Consider the following 23,073-nt stretch of genomic DNA (forward strand, 5'->3'; position numbering starts at 1 on the left):
CGGATTGGGGGCTGTTCTGACGGCGACAGTATTCCGGACCCCTCTGATCTGCCCAACCGAGTTGGAATATTCATGGCCGGTACACAAGCAGCGCTTCATTCTTCGACCGCTGCGGCAACAACCTCCGGTTCAGCAGCGGCAACGGCTGCCGGGGCAGGAGGCCCTGTGCGCCCGCCGGCTCAAGTTCTATCAGAGCTATTCGATGCATTGGATGTGCTTATGGCGGAAGCTAATCCGGCGGATCAGGACGTCCACAACGCGGAGATTGCAAAGGTAAGGGAACAGATCACCCAGGCCAAGGCGGACCTGGCAGCTGAGGATACCAGGATGGCCACAGAGCGGGCCGCTCTAGACGCACAAGCCTACAGGCTCATGTTGGACTAGAACGCGTCGCATGAAGTCATGAGGAGGAAGTACCGATCCCGTTTGCCTCCGGTTTTTGAGGCCAGAGACCTTTTCAACACCCCGAGAGCAGGAACCAGTAATCCGCTGGAGGGAAACCGGGCGGAAGCTCCTGGGACCGGTGCGCCGGTTCAGCCTCGTCGGATGGATTCGCCTCGTCAAAACACCGTTATACCTCAGGCTGTTTCAACACCTTCGGTTCACTACTCCAACCCAATGGACAATCTCGTCGCTGCTGCTGCACGGCTGGAGGCCATTCCAATTGAAGGTGACTCACCGCAGGCGATAGAGACGTGACGGGTCAAGGAGCTTCTTAGGATAGCTTTGGACCAACATGAAGCATACTTGTACAGCCGCGACCGGATCCACTCGACCCCTCGTCCAAGCCGGAGCTATAGCAGGCGTATGGAGGAACCGGCAGTGTCAAGTAATGAACGACGTGGAGCACCCCGCGGCAACAACCCGGCGGGTGGTGCTGATAACGCTCAGGAAGTGGTGGACCGGGCCCGAGCACGCAGGGAGGCCGAGTTAGCCGCACAATATCAGGCTCAGCAGCTTACGCCGGTTCGTCCAACTATTTCGGTCGAACCCGGTGTTACTTCTAGCTATTTGGGGGTGCCTTGCCTTGTCCCCGCTTTACGCAATGTGGGCCTACCCAAGGATTTCAAGGGCCCGCGCAAGGTACCAAATTACACGGCGGATCAACCCCCAGAGACATGGGTGGAGAGCTATGAGATGGCCATGGAGATGCTGGATGTGGATGATGCGGCATGTGCGAAATACTTCACCATGATGCTTGAAGGAACGGCCCGCACTTGGTTAAAAAGCTTACCGGCCAATTCCATCAGTTCATGGGCCCAATTACGAGCCCGATTTATCAATAATTTCAAGGATACATGTAAGCAGCCCATGTCGATAGTAGACTTAGCTGCCTGTGTCCATGAGGAAGGAGAATCGATGACTCATTGGGTGCATCGGGTCTCACAAGTGTTGCATTCATCAGACCGCATCAATGCTGACACCGCAGTCTTAACCCTAGAAGGCAACTGCCGGTTTGGGCCCCTAAAGCTGAAGTTGGGACGGATGAAGAGCCATTGCACTGACATGGGGACCCTCATGGCTGCTTTGGTAAAGTATGCTGATTCTGATAGTACCAAGGATCCCGAATCTGATGATGACAAGGCAGGGAAGGGAAAGAGGAAGAGCAACTCCAAAGGTCAGCAACACTGGGCAGGCAATGATGGTGGAGGCAAGCGTAAAGCGGATGGTAACATGGACTTTGTGGCTAATATCAACGCGCAGGACAATGGCCAGCGACGCAAGGGTAAACTGAAAAATCGCAGTGGGGCACCCAACCCTAACCCGGATTGCCTAAATTATCTACTGAGCCAGCCCTGTCCAAGACATGGGACGAAGGAAGTGCCAGCAAACCACCTTTGGAAGGATTGCTTTATTATGTAGGAGTTCAAGAATTCTAATGCTTTCTGGTATGATCACGATTCCGGCGGTGGCTCAGGATCCGGGCCGGGTTACGGTGGAGGAAATTCCGGTTCAGGATTTAATGGTAATCCGGGCGGACATAATAATCAAAATAATCAGAACAACCAGGGTGGTTATAACCAGCAGCAGCAACAGTCAGGTTACCAGAGCAACCCAAAGCAGTTGAATAGTGGGCAGTACCATGTCTTCACCACTAGCTTGGACAAGCGAGACCGGAAGGTTCAGAGGCGGGTAGTCAACTCTGTTGAACCGACCGTGCCCCGTTATCTATGCTGGTCTGAATAGCCAATCATATGGAGCAGAGAGGATCACCCTCCCCAGGTTGATAATCCGGGTCAGTTGGCTCTGGTGGTGGCACCTCAGGTGGGAGGTTACAAGTTCACCAAAGTGCTCATGGATGGAGGGAGCAACATTAATATCTTATACTATGAGACCTTCCGTCGTATGGGACTAACAGATAAAAATCTCAAACCGTCTAATACGGTGTTCCACGGTGTAGTACCTAGCAAGTCAGCATATCCTGTTGGTAAGATAGCTCTGGAAGTGGCCTTTGGAGATGATCATGATTCCAGATCAGAGACAATGACGTTTGAAGTGGTGAAAATCCAAAGTCCATATCACGCCCTGTTTGGGCGACCGGCCTACGCCAAGTTTATGGCACGGCCCTGTTATGTGTATTTGCAGCTCAAGATGCCGAGTTACAAGGGGACAATAATGGTTCACGGAAGCCGTAAAATCGCTTTGGAGTGCGAGGAAGGAGATGCGGCTTACGCAGAGTCAGTTTGTGCCACCGAGGAGCTGAAGTATTATAAGGACAGTGTTGATCCGACGGACATGACTCCATTAAAAAAGCCAACTGCGGAGCATGATCCGGCCCTGAAGTTCAAATTGGCAGCAGAAACTAAGCTTGTTGACTTCGTACCTGGCGATTCGTCCAAGCAGTTCGGCATCAGTGCCAACTTGGATCCGAAATAGGAAAGCGTGCTCATCGAGTTCATCCGTGAGAATCGGGACATTTTTGCATGGAAGCCCTCTGACATGCCAGGTGTACCGAGGCAACTCGCTGAGCACACCCTTAATGTGGATCCTAAATACAAACCGGTGAAACAGTTCCTCCGCCGGTTTAACGAAGAAAGACGCAAGGCGATTGGAGAAGAGGTAGCCAGGCTCTTAGCAGCTGGTTTTATTGTTGAAGTTTTTCACCCTGAGTGGCTTGCCAATCCGGTGCTGGTCCTTAAGAAAAATGGCACCTGGCGCATGTGTGTGGGTTACACAGATCTTAATAAGGCTTGTCCAGCAGATCCTTTTGCCCTCCCCCGTATTGATCAAATCATTGATGCTACAGCGGGTTGTGAGCGTTTAAGTTTTTTGGATGCATATTCTGGCTATCATCAGATCAAAATGGCAGTTAAGGACCAGGAGAAGACGGCATTCATAACTCCCTTTGGAGCCTTCTGCTATGTGTCTATGCCCTTTGGGCTCAAAAGTGCCCAGGCAACTTATCAATGGTGTGTACAAAATTGTCTTCACAAGCAGATTGGCCGTAACGTACATGCTTACGTGGATGATATTGTGGTTAAGTCTAGGGAGAAGGAGACTCTGGTTGACGATTTGAAGGAAACCTTTGATAACCTAGGGACGTACAAGATGATGCTTAATCCAAACAAGTGTGTCTTTGGTGTACCGGCGGGCAAGTTATTGGGTTTTCTGGTGTCCAACAGGGGAATTGAGGCTAATCCGGAGAAGATCACAGCCATCACCTCCCTGGCTAAACCGAAGTGTATCAATGATGTTCAACGCCTGGCAGGCTGGATTGCCGCGTTAAGCCGGTTTATCAGCCGCCTTGGTGAGAAGGCAATCCCTTTGTATCAGATGTTGAAGAAGACGGATCAATTCGTCTGGACTTCTGCTGCTGATGAAGCATTTGAGGACTTAAAGCGGCAATTGGCCAATCCGCCTGTGCTCGCCGCTCCCATTGACAAGGAGCCATTACTACTATATGTTGCTGCTAATGCTCGTGCGGTCAGCGTGGCTATTGTGGTGGAGTGAAAGGAGGCAGGTAAGGAGCATCCGGTTCAACGTTCGATCTATTATATCAGCGAGGTACTCATTGAGTCCAAGCAAAGGTATCCGCATTGGCAGAAGCTGGTGTACGGAGTTTTTATGGCAAGCCGGAAGCTTAAGCAATACTTCCAAGGGCACCCAATTACGGTAGTCAGTTCTGCTCCTTTGGGGGATATCATCCAGAACCGGGAAGCGACTGGCCGGATTGCCAAGTGGGCTATAGAGCTTGGGCCGCACGGATTGAAGTATGTGCCTCGGACAGTGGTGAAGTCTCAAGCACTGGTTGATTTCATCAATGATTGGACGGAAATGCAAGCACCTGAGGAAAAGCCGGATCACACATATTGGACCATCCATTTTGACGGATCCAGGCAATTGGAAGGCTCGGGGGCTGGAGTCGTATTAACTTCCCCACGAGGTGATAAGTTTTGTTACGTTCTCCGCTTAATGTTTCCTTGTACTAACAATGCAGCTGAGTATGAAGCCTTGCTCCATGGTCTCCAGATGGCTAAGGAGATGAACCTAAGTCGAGTTAAGTACTTCGGTGACTCGGACCTCGTGGCTCAACAAGTGTCTGGCACTTGGGACTCCAAGGACCCACTCATGGAGGCATATCGTCGTGAGGTGGATATTGTTGCAGGTCATTTTAAAGGATATCAGGTGGACCACATGGACCGACGGAAGAATGAAGCGGCGGACGCTTTAAGCCGGCTGGGCTCTCAGCGCAAACTGGTCCCGCCCAATGTTTTTCTGGATGTGCTGCACAACCCGTCGGTCAAGCTCCCTGGTGAAGCGGATTTGGCTATTCCGGATCCGGAGGCTCAATTGGTGGCAGCTCTTCATGTCATTCTAGATAGGACGCTTCCTTACCTGGTGTACATGAACCGGGGCGAGTTACCAGAGGATGAGATTCTGGCCTGACAGATAGTCCGGCGGTCCAAGTCCATGACTATTGTCAATGGCGAGTTGCATCATTGCAGTATATCAGGGGCGTTTCAACGCTGTGTGTCTCCTGAAGAAGGCTGTGAAATTTTGCATGAGATCCACGAAGGAGATTGTGGTCACCATGCCGGTTCAAAATCTTTGGTAGCTAAAGCGTTTCGCCATGGCTTCTATTGGTTAACTGCTCATGCTGATGCAGAGGATCTGGTCAGACGATGTGACGGTTGCCAAAAGTTTTCAAGACGTGCTCATGTGTCGGCTCAAGAATTGAGAATGATTCCAATTACTTGGCCGTTTGCGACTTGGGGACTAGATATGGTTGGGCCTTTCAAGAGGTCCAAAGATAAGAAGACCCACCTCTTGGTGGCGGTTGACAAGTTCACAAAGTGGGTGGAGGCAGAATCGGTTAGCAAGTGTGATGCGGCCACGGCGGTTCAGTTTATCAAAAAAGTGATTTTCTGGTTTGTCTTTCCGCACAGTATCATCACAGATAATGGTACCAATTTGTCCAAGGGTGCCATGAAGGAGTTCTGTGAACGGGAGCACATCCGGCTTGATGTTTCATCAGTGGCACACCCACAGTCCAATGGTCAAGCAGAAAGGGCTAATCAAGAGATCTTGAGAGGCATCAAGCCCCGGCTCATGGTTCCTTTGCAGAGAACGCCGGGTTGTTGGGTAGAAGAATTACCATATGTGTTATGGAGCATCAATACCACACCCAACAGATCAACAGGATACACACCGTTCTTCATGGTTTACGGAGCGGAGGCAGTTCTCCCCAGTGATATCCGTCATGATTCACCTCGTGTGACGGCTTATGTTGAAGCGGACAACGAGACAGCACGGCAAGATGCTTTGGACCGGTTGGATGAAGAGCGTGACATAGCAGCCGCCAGATCGGCGATTTACCAACAAGATCTTCGTCGTTATCATAGTCGCCGAGTCAGAACCAGAACTTTTCAGGAAGGGGATTTGGTGCTTCGGCTCATCCAAGATCAGACTGATATGCATAAGCTATCCCCACCTTGGGAGGGGCTTTTCATGGTCAGCAAGAATCTGCACAACGGGTCATACTATCTGATCGATATTCGAGAGCATAAAGACTCACGTACATCAGAGGAGGAGACCAACAGGCCGTGGAACATAGCTCATCTTCGGCCTTACTATACCTGAGCCATTGGCTCTACTTATGTACATATTACGATGATGTATATATTATGATTACATATAATAAATCGGAACCTCAGCTAAGGCGGGGTATCTGTTCTTTTACATCATGTGTGGTTACACTGAGTTGTTCTAAAGCGGCCTCCGGTTTACCCCTTGAGCTAGCTTTTCAAAAGCATCATGTTATATCACTTGGGGGCTTGGTTGTGTCCGAACCAATGCAATACCTCTTGATAGGCGAGACCACCAGATAACTTGGGGACTTGGTCACATCTGAACCAGTCATGCCTCTTGATCGGCCTAAGGCCACCGAATCACTTGGGGGCTTGGTCGAACCCGAACCATTGCCATGTCACTTGATCGGCATAAATGCCACAGTTTCATTTGGGGACCTGGCTGACTTGAACCATAGCTACACCTATCGGGAGCTTGGTCGTGTTCGACCATGGTAACGCCATCTAATCAGCTCAAATAAGCCTCTTTTTGCAAACGGTTTTGTCATTGCCTTTGCTTTACACTTTTCTTTGAAAGATATTTCTTTCTTTTTATTGCATTTTTTAAACCGACAAAATTTTAAACCGGTTCACACTGTCTATTGACGGTACACGGTCCATTTTAATCCGGAGATTATTTGCTCGGTTTGATTTTTTGTTAACATCCTATTACGGAGTAACACGGTGTTTATTATAACCCGGCACGGTTTACATGGTAAACCGGCATCATATATATATAGGAGCTGCTATCTCCTCTAACAGTGTGGATTTATAAAACTCCACTTCAAGATTGGCCAAGCCAACTTCACGCCCAACGATGGCAGGTATTATGTATCTCAAAAATTTGGTCATATACTTAAAAATTTCGGATGTTTTGATTTCATGTATGCAGACATCATATTCCGCCTGACGGTACAACCGCGGTGGCACTTTAAGATTTTTATTGCAGAAAGTACTTTGGAAAAGTTCATCACCCAAAGGAAGAGCAAGTTGCAGTAATTATGCATGAAGGCATATCAAAAGTATCAGCTAGCCTATTACAGGGCAACACGGTGCCCACAATAAGATCATTGTTTTTCGCAAGGGAGAAGCAGTTTTAAACCGGCTTCCGGTTCAAGCTTGGTCACCAGCCTGGCCTGATGGTTGTGGATCATCCCGCGCCACTTCAGCTTCAGTTTCTCTACCCAGCGGCTGGAAATCAACAGTTGTCCAGTCGATTCCCATTAATGCTTGAAAAACAGCTTCATCATGGATCAGCAACGACGGGTCAATATCGGGAGCGTAAGTATGCTTACGGATTGGAGGGATAAGATTTTCCGCTTCATGAATTGGTGCAGCTACTCGCTTGTTTTGATTGTCATATTGGGCTTGATAATGAGACAAGTATGCTTCTTCAGCCAATTGACAAGCTAGCGGACGCACCTCCCGGTTTATTGCTCGCAGATCTGCTTCACTAAACTCTGACCCGTCTTCCTTCAAGCTGGGATAGCCCTGAGCCGCTTCAATAGGGTCAAAATCCGGCACCCAAGCTTTTGCCCGGATTAAGGCATTGATCACATCGGTTCGAGCAGCAGATTTCTTCACCTCTTCAACCCGGGCAGGAAGCACCGATAGTTTCATCAGAGTGTCCTGAATCAAAGTGGGCGCCGGCTTGTTGTGGGATGCAGTACAGATGATTCGTTGTGCACCAGTGTACAGTTGTTTGATCAACGTGTAGGCGGCTTTCAGTTTCTTCCGCACATCTGACCCCAAGTGACCAATGCGCGTCCCTGAAATATCACCAAGGGTTAACAAACCGGCAGCTTTGTAAGACGGCAGAATCAATTCAGAAGTCAAACCGGCTTACCAAAGATAGCAGTGGTCATGGCATGCACATGCCGCTTTATGCTGGTCAGTTCATCCGCCACCGGTTTTAGTGCAGCCTCGGCATCTTCTGCTCGTTTGATTAAAGCGGATTTTTCAGTGGCCCAATCCGCCCGCTTCTTCTTGAAGCTCTCCTTAAGCTGTTCCATGGCGCTTAAAGCGCTGGTTAATTCCTCTTTTGCTTTGGAGGTTTCAGCTTGTTGGGATTTCAGATTTTCTTGGAGATCGGTGACTTGGATTTCTTTCGTCTTCAACTCAGCCTGCATGCAGACAGTTATATGATTCAGCAAAACGGTATAAGGATTGAAGTACCAACCACATAACAAGTTATGCACTTGGCACTTGGGGGATAATGCATATTCGATCTTCATCTTTCAATTGCTTACAAAGTCCCAAGATCAATACAAGTATTCAACTTGGCACTTGGGGGCTAATGGCTATTTGCTCGTATATATTCTGATGCGGCGATCTCAATTACTTAAAGTCCCGGTTTAACTACGCTAAGTTGAACTGGCCCTTGGGGACTACATCAGTGAATTTCAAAGCATTAAGATTTATATTAGTAAGTCCCGGTTTGAAAGAAGATTACAAACCGGCCCTCGGGGGTAGGAGCGTCAACAAGAATTGAAATATACAAGCAGGAAATAGCATACGGAAGTTACCTCATATTTATCTTTCATCATGTTAACCAGACCGGCTTCATAGTCACGACTGGTATACAGCCGGTTCAGGTAGCCAGAATGGATATCTTGGGCGTTCAGAGCAGCGTAAGTCGCCAGATCAGCATTCCACTTGCCTTTGCCAAAGGCAGCAAATTCTTCCTTGGCAGTATGTTTGGACAAAGCGACAGGATTGCTTGGCTCTGTATGGCCAATGCCAGTAATGACAACCTCATCATCCTTGGCATCGCCGGTTTGCACTGGAGCTGTTGGCTTGTCAGTAGGCTTTGCCGGACCGGTGGATTTCTCAATCCGGATGGAGCTTGTGGGCTGATTGACAGGACTTGAGGTATCAATAGGTCTCTCTTCAGCAATAAGATCGTCGTCTTGCTGCGGTGCATCATTGGGTATATCCTCAGGAATAGCCGCTTCAAGATCTGGTGTTTTGCCCAGTTCAAGGACGGCATCCTCTTCGGCTGCTTTGTCTAGGCGAGCCTTCTTGCTTGGCCTAGGCTTGGCCCTGAAAGGAATAACAAAATCAAATACAGCATATGTTCCAAGGTGATGTACTGCAAATATTATGATAAGTATAGCTTACCCAAGCACCGTTTTGAGCGGTGGCAGCTGAGTAGCCGATGACTTGCCGGAGGATGAGTGGGAAGTAACCTGGTAATCGGAGTCAGATGGATTAAGAGGTTGACGAAAGCAGCCCGCTTTAGGATAAGCACTGACAAGCAAATTAGAGACCTCTGAACGGCGTTTCCGAACCGGACTGTTCGGTAAACCGGCGGAGGTAACTACCTGGCCGCTGTGCCGGGTTGTGCGACGGGCTTCGTGCTGTTGGGTCTTCATAAGAAATTTGGGATCCAAATAAGCAAGAGGATGAGAAAATTTAACTTTCCGGTTTGCCTGACGGATTTTTAGTGAAGGCAAAGGTTCTGAATCGGAAGAGAGAATAATTGCCTCTGCAGCATCAGCATGGCTGGCTTCGGCATCATCCTGACAAATATCATCATCAATAGGACGCATGAAAAATAAGCCAAGTGAATCAATCCCTACCTCAAGGTCCGGATTATCCACATCGTCATCAGGGGCCGGATTAGAGGATGCAGTGGTTCTTTTCCTGTGGGCAGTCTTCTTCACAGCTTTAGTCTTTTGCCGGGTTGCTTTTTCCGGTTTGTCTGGTTTTTCTGGTTTCTCCTGCGGCAGTTTCTTGCTCCAAAACGGATCATTGCCCTGGTTACACAGACACTGATATTAAACAATGACCAGATATATCAATAACAGATTCAGCAAAAAGAAAAATCAAACTCTTACAGCTAGCGGTTTGTTGGTGGCACAGAAGGGAAGCAGGCCGGTTTTAGCACAGATGTGTTCCGGTTTATTCAGCATCTTATTCACAGCCTCTGTGATTTCTTCATCGGTGAGCTGGATGTTGGCATGTCGCAATGGGTCATCAACACTGCCAGTATACTCGCACATCAAACCGGAGCGCTGACTAAGGGGTAGTATGCTCCATGATATCCAACAGCGAGCGAGATCAACCACTGTTAAACCGTTGGCCATAAAGGCTCTGAGCTTGGACATTTGAGGAGCGTATTTGCTTCTCTCCTTGGCAGTCAACCTTTGCGGAAAGGGGTGTGTATTGCTAAGCTGCTCCGGATGAAAGCCAGGCAAAGGATTTTCACCAGCAGGGGAGGTGTCTTTACAATAGAACCATGTTTGATTCCACTCTTTGGGGTGGCTATGCAGCTTGGCATGAGGGTATGTGACCTCTTTCCTTTTCTGAATTGCCACACCGCCCAATTCCGTATTGTAACCATCAGAAAACTCAGTATGGCGGTTTAGATGGAAACAATCTCTGAACAACTCCACTGTGGGCTCCTCTTGAAAGAACGCCTCACAGAGCACTTGGAAGTGACACATATTTGTAACAGAGTTGGGACCAGTGTCTTGTGGGTGGAGTTGAAAATCGGCTAAAATGTCCGGGTAAAATTTAGAACCGGGCGGCTTAAAGCCCTGGGCTAAGTGATCTACGAAAATGACGACCTCTCCTTCTTGAGGTGTGGGAGGGCATTCTTTGCCAGGAGCCCTCCAATGGATGGTATCTTTGCTACCTAAGGCGCCGATCCGGACTAAATCGTCCAGTTGAGCCTCTGTGACGCGAGAAGGAACCCAGTTGCACTCATATACTTGCTTGGCCATGATGAAATCTACAAGGTAGGTGATCCCGGTTCAAAAATGCATTGATTAAGGTACATTGGTATGTGCAATGTTAAACCGGAGACAGATCTATCTAAACCGGAGTTTTATGAAGCAACAACATTTGGCGGTTTAACAAGGGGACTAATGGTATATACCGATTTGGCATTTTTTTCTACAAAGTTAAACCGCCTGGTCTAAACATTGAAGCAGATGAGTAAGTTTACATAAACAGATTTCACAAGACTTCTCTACAGCGACGGATCTGAAGCAAGTTCAGAAAAGAAGGAAAATATTCAAGGTTCAAAAAAGAACAGTACTGAATCAATGGGCAGAGATACATATAGATCTATGGTCTTGAGGCATGAAACTGAAGGCGGATGCTAAAACCTACCGCTACGCAGAGCAAGGATTCACAGATGCATCTAGGAGCTATCATATGAACATGAAAACAGGCGATGAACACTAGAAGAACATGAAACCCTAGAGCAGATCTGTGGTGAAAAGAACAGAAGACTTACTAGAGATGAGAAAGACGCGGAAGGTTGCCGCGGTGCTCTGGTGCGCCCAGGTTGATGCAGCGGCCAAGGTTGATGCAGAGGTTGACGGTCGCGGCGGAGCTCCGAAGCTGGGCGACGCGAGGAAGACGAAGCAGAAGGGCACGGAGGGGAAAAAGAAATGAATGACCCTTCGGTCCTACTTATAAGGCAAGGGACAGGAGTCAGGCGCGAAAATCAAGGGACCGTGGGTTTGGAAACGAAGATGACGCCTTAATTGTCACAGACCTACTAAGGTCCTTTATAACAGGTGACGTCACGCCGGTTTACAACGACCAGAGAAGATGACGTCACGGCGGTTCAACAAACTACAAGGAGATATTGAAAATGAAGATTTTGCCAAAGGATTGACATGAACATGTTCAAATCAATTTGGGGCCTAATGTTGGGGATATCACTACTAGGCGTAAACCGGCCTATCTGGACCGGGTTAACTTCGTCAGTAGTTAAGTACGTTAAAGCCCAAGAAGGCAGATGAGGGCTCAAGGCCCATAGCCGGTTCAAGGCCTGTAGCCGTAAACCGGCGTTAGTATTTAACTTGTATTGTAAGTTAGGAATAAGTAGAGACCAAACCGGACACATCTATGAGCCGGTATTGGGACTCTGTGAACCGACGGGCGTCACCCTTGTATATAAGGGGACGACCCAGCGGCGGTTCAAGGACAACAGACAACAACTCGAGACATAGGCGAAGCTTGTTTGCTCCCTGGTCATCGAAACCCCATCAATTCCATCACAACTAGACGTAGGCTTTTACCTTCATCGAAGGGGCCGAACTAGTATAAACTCTCTTGCGTCCCTGTGTCCGCTTTAACCCCTTCAAGCTAACCCGTCGCGATGGCTCCACGACTAAGTCCTTTCTCTAGGACATCTGCCGTGACAAAACCACGACACCTATACTTATGGGTCATCATCCAACAAGACTTGGAACCTCGTGCAACCACCAAGAAATTGCAATCTCATCGACTGCAAGTGGGTCTTCAAGCTCAAACAGCAGGCTGATGGCAGTGTTGAACGGTACAAGGCACGTCTCGTTGCCAAAGAATTTAAACAACAATTTGGTGTTGATTATGCGGAGACATTCAGTCCTGTCATCAAGCACGCAACAATTCGCCTGGTTCTTTCCCTGGCAATCACCAAAGGTTGGTGTCTTCGGCAGCTTGACATACAAAATGCTTTTCTTCATGGTGTCCTTGAAGAGGACGTCTATATGCGCCAACTGCCGGGCTATGTTGATAAAGCACTCCCTCGCCATGTCTGCAAGTTGGATAAATCCCTCTACAGTCTCAAGCAATCCCCTCGAGCATGGTTTTCTCGTCTCAGCTCCAAACTATTGGCCGTTGGTTTTCGTTCGTCTCGGGCAGATACCTCTCTCTTCATCTACGAGCAAGGGGGAGTAACTATGTACATGCTCATCTACGTCGATGATATCATCCTGTCCAGTTCTTCGGCGAGTGCTGCTCAAGATCTTATTGCCGCGCTTCGAAGAGATTTTGCGGTCAAGGGCCTCAGAGATCTCCACTATTTTCATGGGATCGAGGTAGTGCGCTCTCAAGACATGATGGTGCTTAAGCAGACCAAGTATGCTAGCGATCTCTTGAAGAAGGAGGGCATGATGAGCTGCAAGCCGGTTCCAACTCCAATGTGCACTTCCGAGAAGTTGAGCCGAGACGAGGGAGCAAAACTTTCAGAAAAGGAGACGACTAGATACAGAAGTGTCGTTGGGGCACTTCAATATTTGACATTAACTAGACCCGACATCAGCTTCGCCGTGAACAAAGTGTGTCAGTACATGCACTCACCTACAGAACAACATTGGGGAGCAGCCAAAAGGATTCTTTGATATATCAGAGGAACCATGCAACTGGGCTTAAGATCAGCAGGTCCTCCTCTTCCTTGTTGAGTGCGTTTTCGGACACCGACTGGGCAGGCTCGGTAGATGATCGACGTAGCACCAGTGGTTTTGTGGTGTTCTATGGAGGAAATCTAGTGTCCTGGAGTGCAAGAAAGAAAGCGACTGTCTTCCGGTCTTCCACGGAAGTAGAGTACAAGTCACTAGCCAATGCCACAGCAGAGATTATCTGGTTTCAATCGTTGCTTCGTGAGCTAGGCATTACTCAGCGACAAACACCAGTCCTATGGTGTGATAACCTGGGTGCTACGTACTTGTCAGCTAACCCGGTGTTTCACGCTCGAACAAAACACATCGAAGTTGATTTTCACTTTGTTCGAGAACGAGTGGCTCGGAAGGACCTTCAGATCCGGATCGTGTCAACTCATGATCAGTTAGCAGATGGACTGACGAAAGCGATCAATGCACAACAACTCAGGCGGCTCTGCAACGATCTCAATCTTGCAGGATGAGATCGAGGGGGGGTGTTAAGACTACCATGTTATGCATATCCCACACGATCTGTGATTAGTAGTTGCTGTGTATAGGAGATCACACGAGTTGTCATATCAATCAGTAATTAATGTGATTTATACTGATTGATTGTAATACTTGTTGTACAAGCATAGTTGCATATAAATAGAAGATGGACTGGTGGGTGATCACCACGGGCATCATTCCTAATCCTAGCATCTTTCACATGTGATCGTCACAAACTGATGCCTTCTCGGGGCAGCCCCCCAACATCTTAGGTGACAGTTTGCTCCGGTTTTAGGTGATGCAGTTGGGTGTCACAATTCATTTCCATTTTTTGGGATGGTTCCCAGTATCACACAAAATGTTGAAGGAGTTAGTGCAAGGAATTTCAAAAAAAAATCTGAGGCTATAGGTTTGACATCCATGATCTTGGCCATGGCAGAGTTTTAGACATACTCAAGTGAAATATGTTTTACCTATGACTTGAGTTCCTCAAATCAATATCCAATGATTCTTTTTCCTACATGATCACATTGATATTGTCAATCCCACAGCGTGAGATTTCTATGTTGCTTTCATATTTAACATTTCTGTATCACAAACATTTTTTGCAAGAAATGGGTAACTTTCTTAACATACAATAAATGATGCTTAGCACTATAGTGTGACATGGTATATAAATACATCTTCAAGCATGCACACTAACATATCATGATAGACGTATATACCATTAAAAAGTACTTAACACTACTTAATATTAGTGTATGCCTACACCATAATGACATGATGTCCGATAGCACATCTAGAAACGAACATCTTGTCTTTACAGTGCACTAGCAAGATGCCCGTGCATTGCATGGAACATCAAGATGCATTTGTATGAGTAGTTTATCTTGTGGGAGAAAAGGATGAATGAGGGAAAGCCTTATCTGCAAATGTGGAGAAGAGTACGGGTAAATTATCATAGTTTCCTTCCTATCCATTAGATATAGATCGGACGGCCTATATTGCAGGATGGCAGGCACACCATCATCACCAACTCTACTTTTTATAAAAGTAGAGACAATTAGTTTAAACAGACAACAAATATTTCATACATCGGCACGTCATGACCAAAAGTATCACGAGTAGTGGAGCATCAACAGACAGTAGAGCAGCAGGACAGAACTACTCTTCATCAAATATTTCAGATTCATCAAGAATGGTTGTGATAAAGAGAAAAAAACCCATCACTTCTAGGGTGGATCACAAAGATCAGTTTGTTTCCAACTGCCATTTTGTCCTTGCACCCATTCATGATGGCACGTCCATCTGTTTCTACTGACATAGCATAGTAAGTTGTCGAATTATATACAAGCAAGATTAGTTCAAAGATCAACAAGTAACTGAGAGTATATACTATCTGGAGTCAACTTTAAATTGCTAAGTATGTTTAAGAACGCTTACACTGATGGATGATTGAAACATTGTTAGAATCCACGGTGATTTTAGGAACATGTATGTTAATATCAAAGTATAACTTGATACCAACATAGAATTTGTAGACTTTGGCAAATTATTTCCAAGTTGGTCCACTGATAAATGTTTGCCCTTTATAGTTAGCGATATAACAATAGAAAAGAAAGTTATTTTATCAGTTGTGGTGTAACAGTTGTCATCTAAAATGATGGAACTAACAACTCTTCGGACTTGTTCTCTTGCAAAGCATGGAATGAACTATGAAAAATTAAAGGGAAACAAAAATTACCCTGCCATGACATATAAATTGCGACATGGCTTTATAAGAAAATATATTGTTCTATTCGTCAGAGTTCTTTATTTGCGGAGTATGTGTGAAAATAACTACATATACCAACAATTTCCCAATTTATAAAACTTATGTCATGGTGACAACCTAAACAACCACTTAAGTACTGGACTACTAGTAAAATAGGTTGAACTAACTAACAACAAATTAGCCACACCATGTTTTACAAAACAGCCTGTAAAAAAACATGTTGGCTTATTTTCGAAGCCCTCCTCAAAGCCTGATGCAGAAGTGCTTCACATGCATTACATGGCCATTGTTGCACAAACCCTTGGTTTCCAAACACTTTAGGCACTACAAATCCAAACCATCAATTCAATAAAAATGTATTTGGAATCTTATTCGAACGGGATTCAAAAAGATCAATAAATATTTACCTGTTTTTTGTCTGGGTGAATCAGCCGGCCTAGGCTTTCCAGGGGGTCATCAAGGTGGTGGATGACGATAAGTGGCGGCGACATGTGATAACCCACAAGTATAGGGGATCGCAACAGTTTTCGAGGGTAGAGTATTCAACCCAAATTTATTGATTCGACACAAGGGGAGCCAAAGAATATTCTCAAGTATTAGCAGCTGAGTTGTCAATTCAACCACACCTGGAAACTTAATATCTGCAGCAAAGTATTTAGTAGCAAAGTAATATGATAGTAGTGGTAACGGTAGCAAAAGGTAATGATAACAAAAGTAATGTTTTTGGTATTTTGTAGTGATTGTAACAATAGCAATGGAAAAGTAAATAAGCGGAGAACAATATATGGAAAGCTCGTAGGCAATGGATCGGTGATAGAGAATTATGCTGGATGTGGTTCATCATGTAACAGTAAACAGTCATAACCTAGGGTGACACAGAACTAGCTCCAATTCATCAATGTAATGTAGGCATGTATTCCGAATATAGTCATACGTGCTTATGAAAAAGAACTTGCATGGCATCTTTTGTCCTACCCTCCCGTGACAGCGGGGTCCTAGCGGAAACTAAGGGATATTAAGGCCTCATTTTAATAGAGTACCGAACCAAAACATTAACACATAGTGAATACATTAACTCCTCAAACTAAGGTCATCACCGGGAGTGGTCCCGATTATTGTCACTTCGGGGTTGCCGGATCATAACACATAGTAGGTGACTATAGACTTGCAAGATAGGATCAAGAACTCACATATATTCATGAAAACATAATAGGTTCAGATCTAAAATCATGGCACTCGGGCCCTAGTGACAAGCATTAAGCATAGCAAAGTCATAGCAATATCAATCTCAGAACATAGTGGATACTAGGGATCAAACCCTAACAAAACTAACTCGGTTACATGATAAATCTCATCCAACCCATCATCGTCCAGCAAGCCTACGATGGAATTACTCACGCACGGCGGTGAGCATCATGAAATTGGTGATGGAGGATGGTTGATGATGACGACGGCGACGGATTCCCCTCTCCGGAGCCCCAAACAGACTCCAGATCAGCCCTCCCAAGAGGTTTTAGGGCTTGGCGGCGACTCCGTATCATAAAACGTGATGAATCCTTCTCCTTGATTTTTTCTCCCCGAAAGTGAATATATATAGTTGGAGTTGAGGTCGGAGGAGCTCCAGGGGGCCCACGAGGTAGGGGGCGCACCCAGGGGGGCAGGTGCGCCCCCACCCTCGTGGTTAGGGTGTGAGCCCCCTGGTCTTAATCTTTTGCCAGGATTTTTTTATTATTTCCAAAAATAGTCTCCGTAAAGTTTTAGGTCATTCCAAGAACTTTTGTTTCTGCACATAAATAACACCATGGTAATTCTGCTGAAAACAGCGTCAGTCCGGATTAGTTCCATTCAAATCATGCAAGTTAGAGTCCAAAACAAGGGCAAAAGTGTTTGGAAAAGTAGATACGACGGAGGTGTATCAACATGCAGTGACGATCATCCGCGGAGATGATAGAGGTCAAAGGGCGTCTGAGATAGTCGTGGACTAGAGGCGGGAATTGGGGATTGGGTTGGTGGGTGGAGAAGAAGCCCATGACCTTGGCCATTATGGATGCACACCTAACCAGTGGGATGAGAGTAGTATATTGATCGTATGTCACATGTTGTTATTGTATGAGAATTTAAGGTAGCATGTAGGCTAGGGTGGCATTGTCAATGCTGTGGTGACCGCCTGAACTGAATGTCAGTGATGTATTGAATGATTTGGTTTGGGTTCCTCCTTAGGCAATTGTGTGGCTCTTTTATAGAAACATCAGTGGGTATAAAGTGGTGACCACATGAGGAAACAACTTGTACTGCTAATATGGATTTTTAAATCCTGAACATGGTTCTTACTAATGCATCAAATTGGATTCCATTTGACCGAAGCTTCTACAAATGTAAATATTTAGATATCGAAAGTCATGTGTCCTCATATAAGGACAAACGGATTAGATGAATCTATGCCACTGATGAACTCACAAATCATAGCATGTGAGGAAAACCTCATAAGCATTTCTTTAAAATAAACAAAAATGTGTTTTTTGGCGGAAAAGAATGTGTATATATAGTTGGGCCTATGTAGGCGGACACAATTATGTAACAAGCCCGTGATCCGGTGAGAGACGAAACGCTAGTGTAGTGGATCTGAGAGACCTCGTTTTCTTATGAAAAACCCCTTTCTTAGAATAGAAGAATCTCGATTTGTCAAGTCTCATGATCATATCATGATCTATTTTTATTCGAAGAAGATTGAGACGAGTTTATTGCAATCAATTATAAGAATAAAGAATAATTACTGCATTTCACAACCGATTTTTTTCTCTTTTTATTTCGTTCCCATATAGCGCTTCAGGCACCCGTTTGTCTCGATAGCGCCTGAGGCCGCTCGTATGGGCCGGCCCTTATAATCCCTCGCTATTGTTTCCTCCCCTAGTTTTTTTTCCTATTTTCTATTAGTTAATCAGTTGACTGTTGACCATCAGAAATAAAAAAATTGAAATTTTGAAAAAGGAACAAAACAAACAAAATCGCAATATAAAAAAGTTCAAAATTTTGAAAGTAGTTAGTAAATTTGAGAAAAAACACCAAACTTCTATAAATGTTTGAGTTTGAAATATTACATAAAATTAAAATAGTTGCAAGAAATAAAATAAAAAATAGCAAAAATGTAAAAAGTTCTTGAATTTGGAAAAGGTTCATACAATTTTAGAAAAAGCTCACGAAATAGAAAAAAGTATAATGTTTTGAAAATGATTCGTGAATTTGGAAAAGTTTGAATTTAAAAATATAAAAGTAGAAAACAGAAAGAAAAGATACAAAAAAACTGGACAAGACCCAGTCCAAAAACTCAGACAAAAAAATAGGAAGCTTGAAGCTTCGCAAAACCTGGCTGGAAAGTTTTTCTTTTCAGGGGTAACCGGGCTGGAAAGCTAGTAGAAGCTTCTCAAAACAACAGCGAAATCCCGTTATTGGATCCTATATTGGCTGGCCCATTTGCTAGCGAGGTGGAATCGGCCGTGGGCCTATTAACTGGCGCCTTAAGCGTGTCTCAAAAAAAAAAAGTTGACGCCTTAAGCGCCAAATAGGAAATGCTTGGATCTGAATATTGCCTGACAAAGATGATCGTTACCCAAAGAAACAGATAGCGTCATGTTGATAATCAGCAAAGGCGACATTGTCGCTGTTGGCTGATCGAACACATCTGTTTAGCATTTCGAATGATGTTTCCAATGCAAAAGCATATCAGATATGTCGGCATATGGCAACGCATGCAAGTCCGACGTACATTGCCAAGGACAATAGGACAATGCAGCATGTACATCCAATTAGGGCGACGGAAGTAATGTAGTCCTAATGTACATCTTTGCCTAGTTTTCCCCGTATGTCTTCGATGAGTGCAAATCGAAATGCCAACGACATTGGCAGATAAATACTCACCCGATCATCCGTACCTGACAAGCAAGAACCTAGGACATGACAGCCATGGTTTCCCCCGTGCTCTGGTCCGCGCTGTTATGCTGCCTCTACTCGGTCGCGCTTGGAGGCAACGAGCACAACTTCGTCGTGGTACCGGCTAGCTCCTTCGAGCCAGAAGCAGCATGCTCCACGTCGATCAGTTCTGAGCTGCCAAACCGTGCGTCCGTGCCCCTGGCGCACCGGCACGGACCGTGCGCGCCCTCGGGGGGCAGCGGCAAGCCGTCTCTCGCCGAGAGGCTCCGCAGGGACCGCGCCCGCGCCAACTATATCATTCGCAAGGCCTCGGCGCGCAGGAAAATGTTTTCAGCAGGAGACGCGAGCGTCCCGACGTTCCTCGGCGACTCGGTGGACTCGCTGGAGTACGTGGTCACCCTGGGCATCGGCACGCCGCCCGTGCAGCAGACCGTGCTCATCGACACCGGCAGCGACCTGTCGTGGGTGCAGTGCGCGCCCTGCAACTCCACGCAGTGCTACCCGCAGAAGGACCCCCTGTTCGACCCGAGAAAGTCGTCCACGTTCGCGCCCATCCCCTGCGCCACCGACGCCTGCAAGGCGCTCTCGGTCGACAGCTACGACAACGGCTGCACCAACGGCACGGACGGCGCCTCTCTGTGCGGGTACGCCATCGAGTACGCCAACCGCGCGGTCACCACGGGGGTGTACAGCACGGAGACGCTCACGCTCAACGCCGGCGTCTCCGTCAGCAACTTCAGCTTCGGCTGCGGCAGCAACCAGCACGGGCCCTACGACAAGTTCGACGGCCTCCTCGGCCTCGGCGGCGCGCCGGAGTCGCTCGTGTCGCAGACGTCGTCCGTCTACGGCGGCGCCTTCTCCTACTGCCTCCCGCCGGCGAGCGGCGGAGCCGGGTTCCTCACCCTCGGCGCGCCGAGCAACAACACGGCCGGCTTCCTATTCACGCCGATGCGCCGCCTATCCCCAGAGCTCGCGACGTTCTACGTCGTCACGCTCACCGGCATAAGCGTCGGCGGGACAGCGCTCGACATCCCTCCGGCGGTGTTCTCCAAGGGCATGATCATCGACTCCGGCACGGTCATCACGGGGCTCCCCAAGACGGCCTACGCGGCGCTGCGCACGGCGTTCCAGAGCGCCATGTCCCAGTACCCGCTCCTGCCGCCGTCGGAGAACGGGCTCGACACGTGCTACAACTTCACCGGCAACAGCAGCGTCCCCGTGCCCAAGGTGGCCCTCACGTTCAGCGGCGGCACCACCGTCGACCTCAGCGTGCCGTCGGGGGTTCTGGTGGAAGGATGCCTCGCCTTCAGGGGAGAAAGCTCCGACAACAGCGGCGGGATCATCGGCAATGTGAATCAGCGTACCTTGGAGCTCTTGTACGATTCTGGCCGCGGAAGCGTCGGGTTCAGAGCTGGTGCCTGCTGAGTGTGCCCCTCTTGCTTCGTTCAAGAGCACATACCACGCGAGTACTTTACTTTTTTTTCAAAGATGTGCCACATTCATTAAATAAACATTGAGTGGAAGTTTAACAAGTGAAGGGCACAACCCAAAATTACAAAAGCGTACTCTAAGGACATCTACAGCCGAACTCAGCAAATCCGGCCCCTCAAACGCCCGCGGACACGCCCCGGCGTGCTGGTGAGCACTCACCAGGCACTTCCTATATCCGCGTCTTCATACCCACGTGTCTCATATTCCGTCCCCTATTTTCATATTAAACCATGCAACATTGATAAAAACTATATAGATCATGAGCGGACATATAAATGCATAATCCGTTTATCACAAGATCACACCCAGATCATCAAAAGATAGTCAAAGTTCACATAATACACATAATACGGCGAACAAGTTCAAACTACAACTAAAACTTGAAATAAAGATGGATCTTCACTACTTCCGCGTCATCCCTCTGCCCTTCCGATTGCTGGCGCAACTGCAAGAGTCCGCGGCAGGAGGTGAGTCGACGTCGGAGCTGTCGGGCCCGTCGGAGGAGGAGGAATCGGAGATGACGATGAAGCCTTGCAAGCGTCGGACGACGCTGTCTTGCTGGTGCTTGAGCTTGGCCACCCTTGTCACCTCCCCCTCAGCCTCCGCCGCCTCCCGCTCAGATTGCTCAATGCCGAGCTGGAGCTGCTTGGCGTTGAGCCTCTGGAGCCGTCGGGCCTTCGTCTCCGCCTCAGTCCATGACCGGCGGCACACCCACTCGAAGAGACGGTCCTCCTCGTCGGGCACCCGACGGCGGCGGGCGGACCACGCAGACTCGTCGGCCCCGCCCGCCGTATGCCTAGCCCTCTACCTCTCGTGGCGGGCAGTTCGTGCCTCTGACTCCGGAGTCCGCATCCACGATGTCTGCTGAACGGTCACTAGAACCCAGCGCTGCCCGCGCAGAGCAACGACCGGAGGTGGAGGAGGCCGTCGGGCGGGAGGAGCAGATCTGGAAGGCCTCGCAGATCCGCGCGCGGGGCGGAAAGGACCGGTGCCGGCATCAGAGCTGGCGTGACGGGCGACAGGGGACGTCGCACCGGACCCAGAGCTGCAGCCCGTATCGAGCCGCGAGCGCTCAAGCGCGATACGGAGCGCAAGCTCCTCCTCTTCTCCGGAGCACGATGCAACACACAAAGAGAGCCCAAAAAGTTATGTTTCCTCTTTCTCTCTCCAGGTGAATAGGCGACACGCAAGGAGAGCAGTTTCTCTTCCGAGGACGCACACCTGCCGGCTCCCTCCCTCCGCTCGTCGCTCCAACGGCGATGGCTGTGTTGGGGAGCAGGGGTTCCTTGGTTCGTGTTTGTCCAGGCTTAGTTTGTTCAGGCGACGTCGCTCGGTCGGTGCTGACGTCTTCACCAGGAATAAAAGCTTCCGGACCACCGCCTTGACGGCGTTCTACGACGACGTCGAGGAGTCGCAGATGTGTGTCCAAGTAAGGCCTTCAAGACGGCGGTGGAGGTCTTGTTGAGGGTCATGTTTCTTTGGCTTCGTCCACGTTGCGTCAGTGGTTCCTTCAACGCCACCATGAAGCCAAAAGTATTGGTGTTGGAGGTGGCCGGTGTTGCGGCAGCGTTCTCATCCAAGGTATGATAAACCTAGAGTTTCTTCAAAGGTGGAAGAAGGTTGTCAGTTTCTGGAGCCCTCGGCGGCGTTGCCGCATGAAGACTTCAGAATCGCGATCCAAGAGGAGAGGAGATTTGCTCCGGCCGACAACCCACAGCGACAAGTGCGGCACCGTTCGCGGCAACTCCTGTTCAGAGGCTCACAATGCAGTTTTGCTGCTATGGCTTTCTCTTCGATCTTGACTTGATGGTGACCGTTTCTTCTCCTCTTCGACGGACGCTTCGGCGACAGCGGTGACGGAAAATTGTGGTCAGTTTTGTTGGTGGTTGCAAGGGCCATGAAGATTTTTTCTGTAAATTTTCTGTGCTTCTTGTAATTTTGCTTGCTGTGTTGTCTCTTTGGATTTCTCCTAAGATTTGCCATGTACTGTATGTTGTAATCTGCTGATGTTAGTAATATAAATGTGGTACTTTAAAAAAAGAAAAAGAAGAGCCAAATAAAACTACGGGCATTTGCAACAAAAATAAAACTCTTTAGAAAGAACATAAAGCCCACAAAAATATCTGACTTGCTATTTTTATTCGCTTATCTGCTTACTAAA

The 23,073-nt window shown here is 47.7% G+C and overlaps 1 protein-coding gene across 1 annotated transcript; it reads left to right on the plus strand.

Annotated features, from left to right (window-relative positions):
* The first annotated feature begins 19,445 nt into the window (after window positions 1-19,445).
* On the plus strand, window positions 19,446-20,846 carry LOC119329347 (aspartyl protease family protein At5g10770-like). Its single transcript, XM_037602378.1, has one exon. It carries the CDS (start codon window positions 19,446-19,448, stop codon window positions 20,844-20,846), a length of 1,401 nt encoding a protein of 466 aa, XP_037458275.1.
* Window positions 20,847-23,073: the final 2,227 nt, after the last annotated feature.

This window comes from Triticum dicoccoides, chromosome 7A, assembly GCF_002162155.2.
Source record: "Triticum dicoccoides isolate Atlit2015 ecotype Zavitan chromosome 7A, WEW_v2.0, whole genome shotgun sequence".
Taxonomy (NCBI): Eukaryota; Viridiplantae; Streptophyta; class Magnoliopsida; order Poales; family Poaceae; genus Triticum; species Triticum dicoccoides.

Bases quoted from the DNA above. Each gene is read 5' to 3' on its own strand.
- LOC119329347 (XM_037602378.1), top strand. From the start codon at position 19,446: ATGACAGCCATGGTTTCCCCCGTGCTCTGGTCCGCGCTGTTATGCTGC.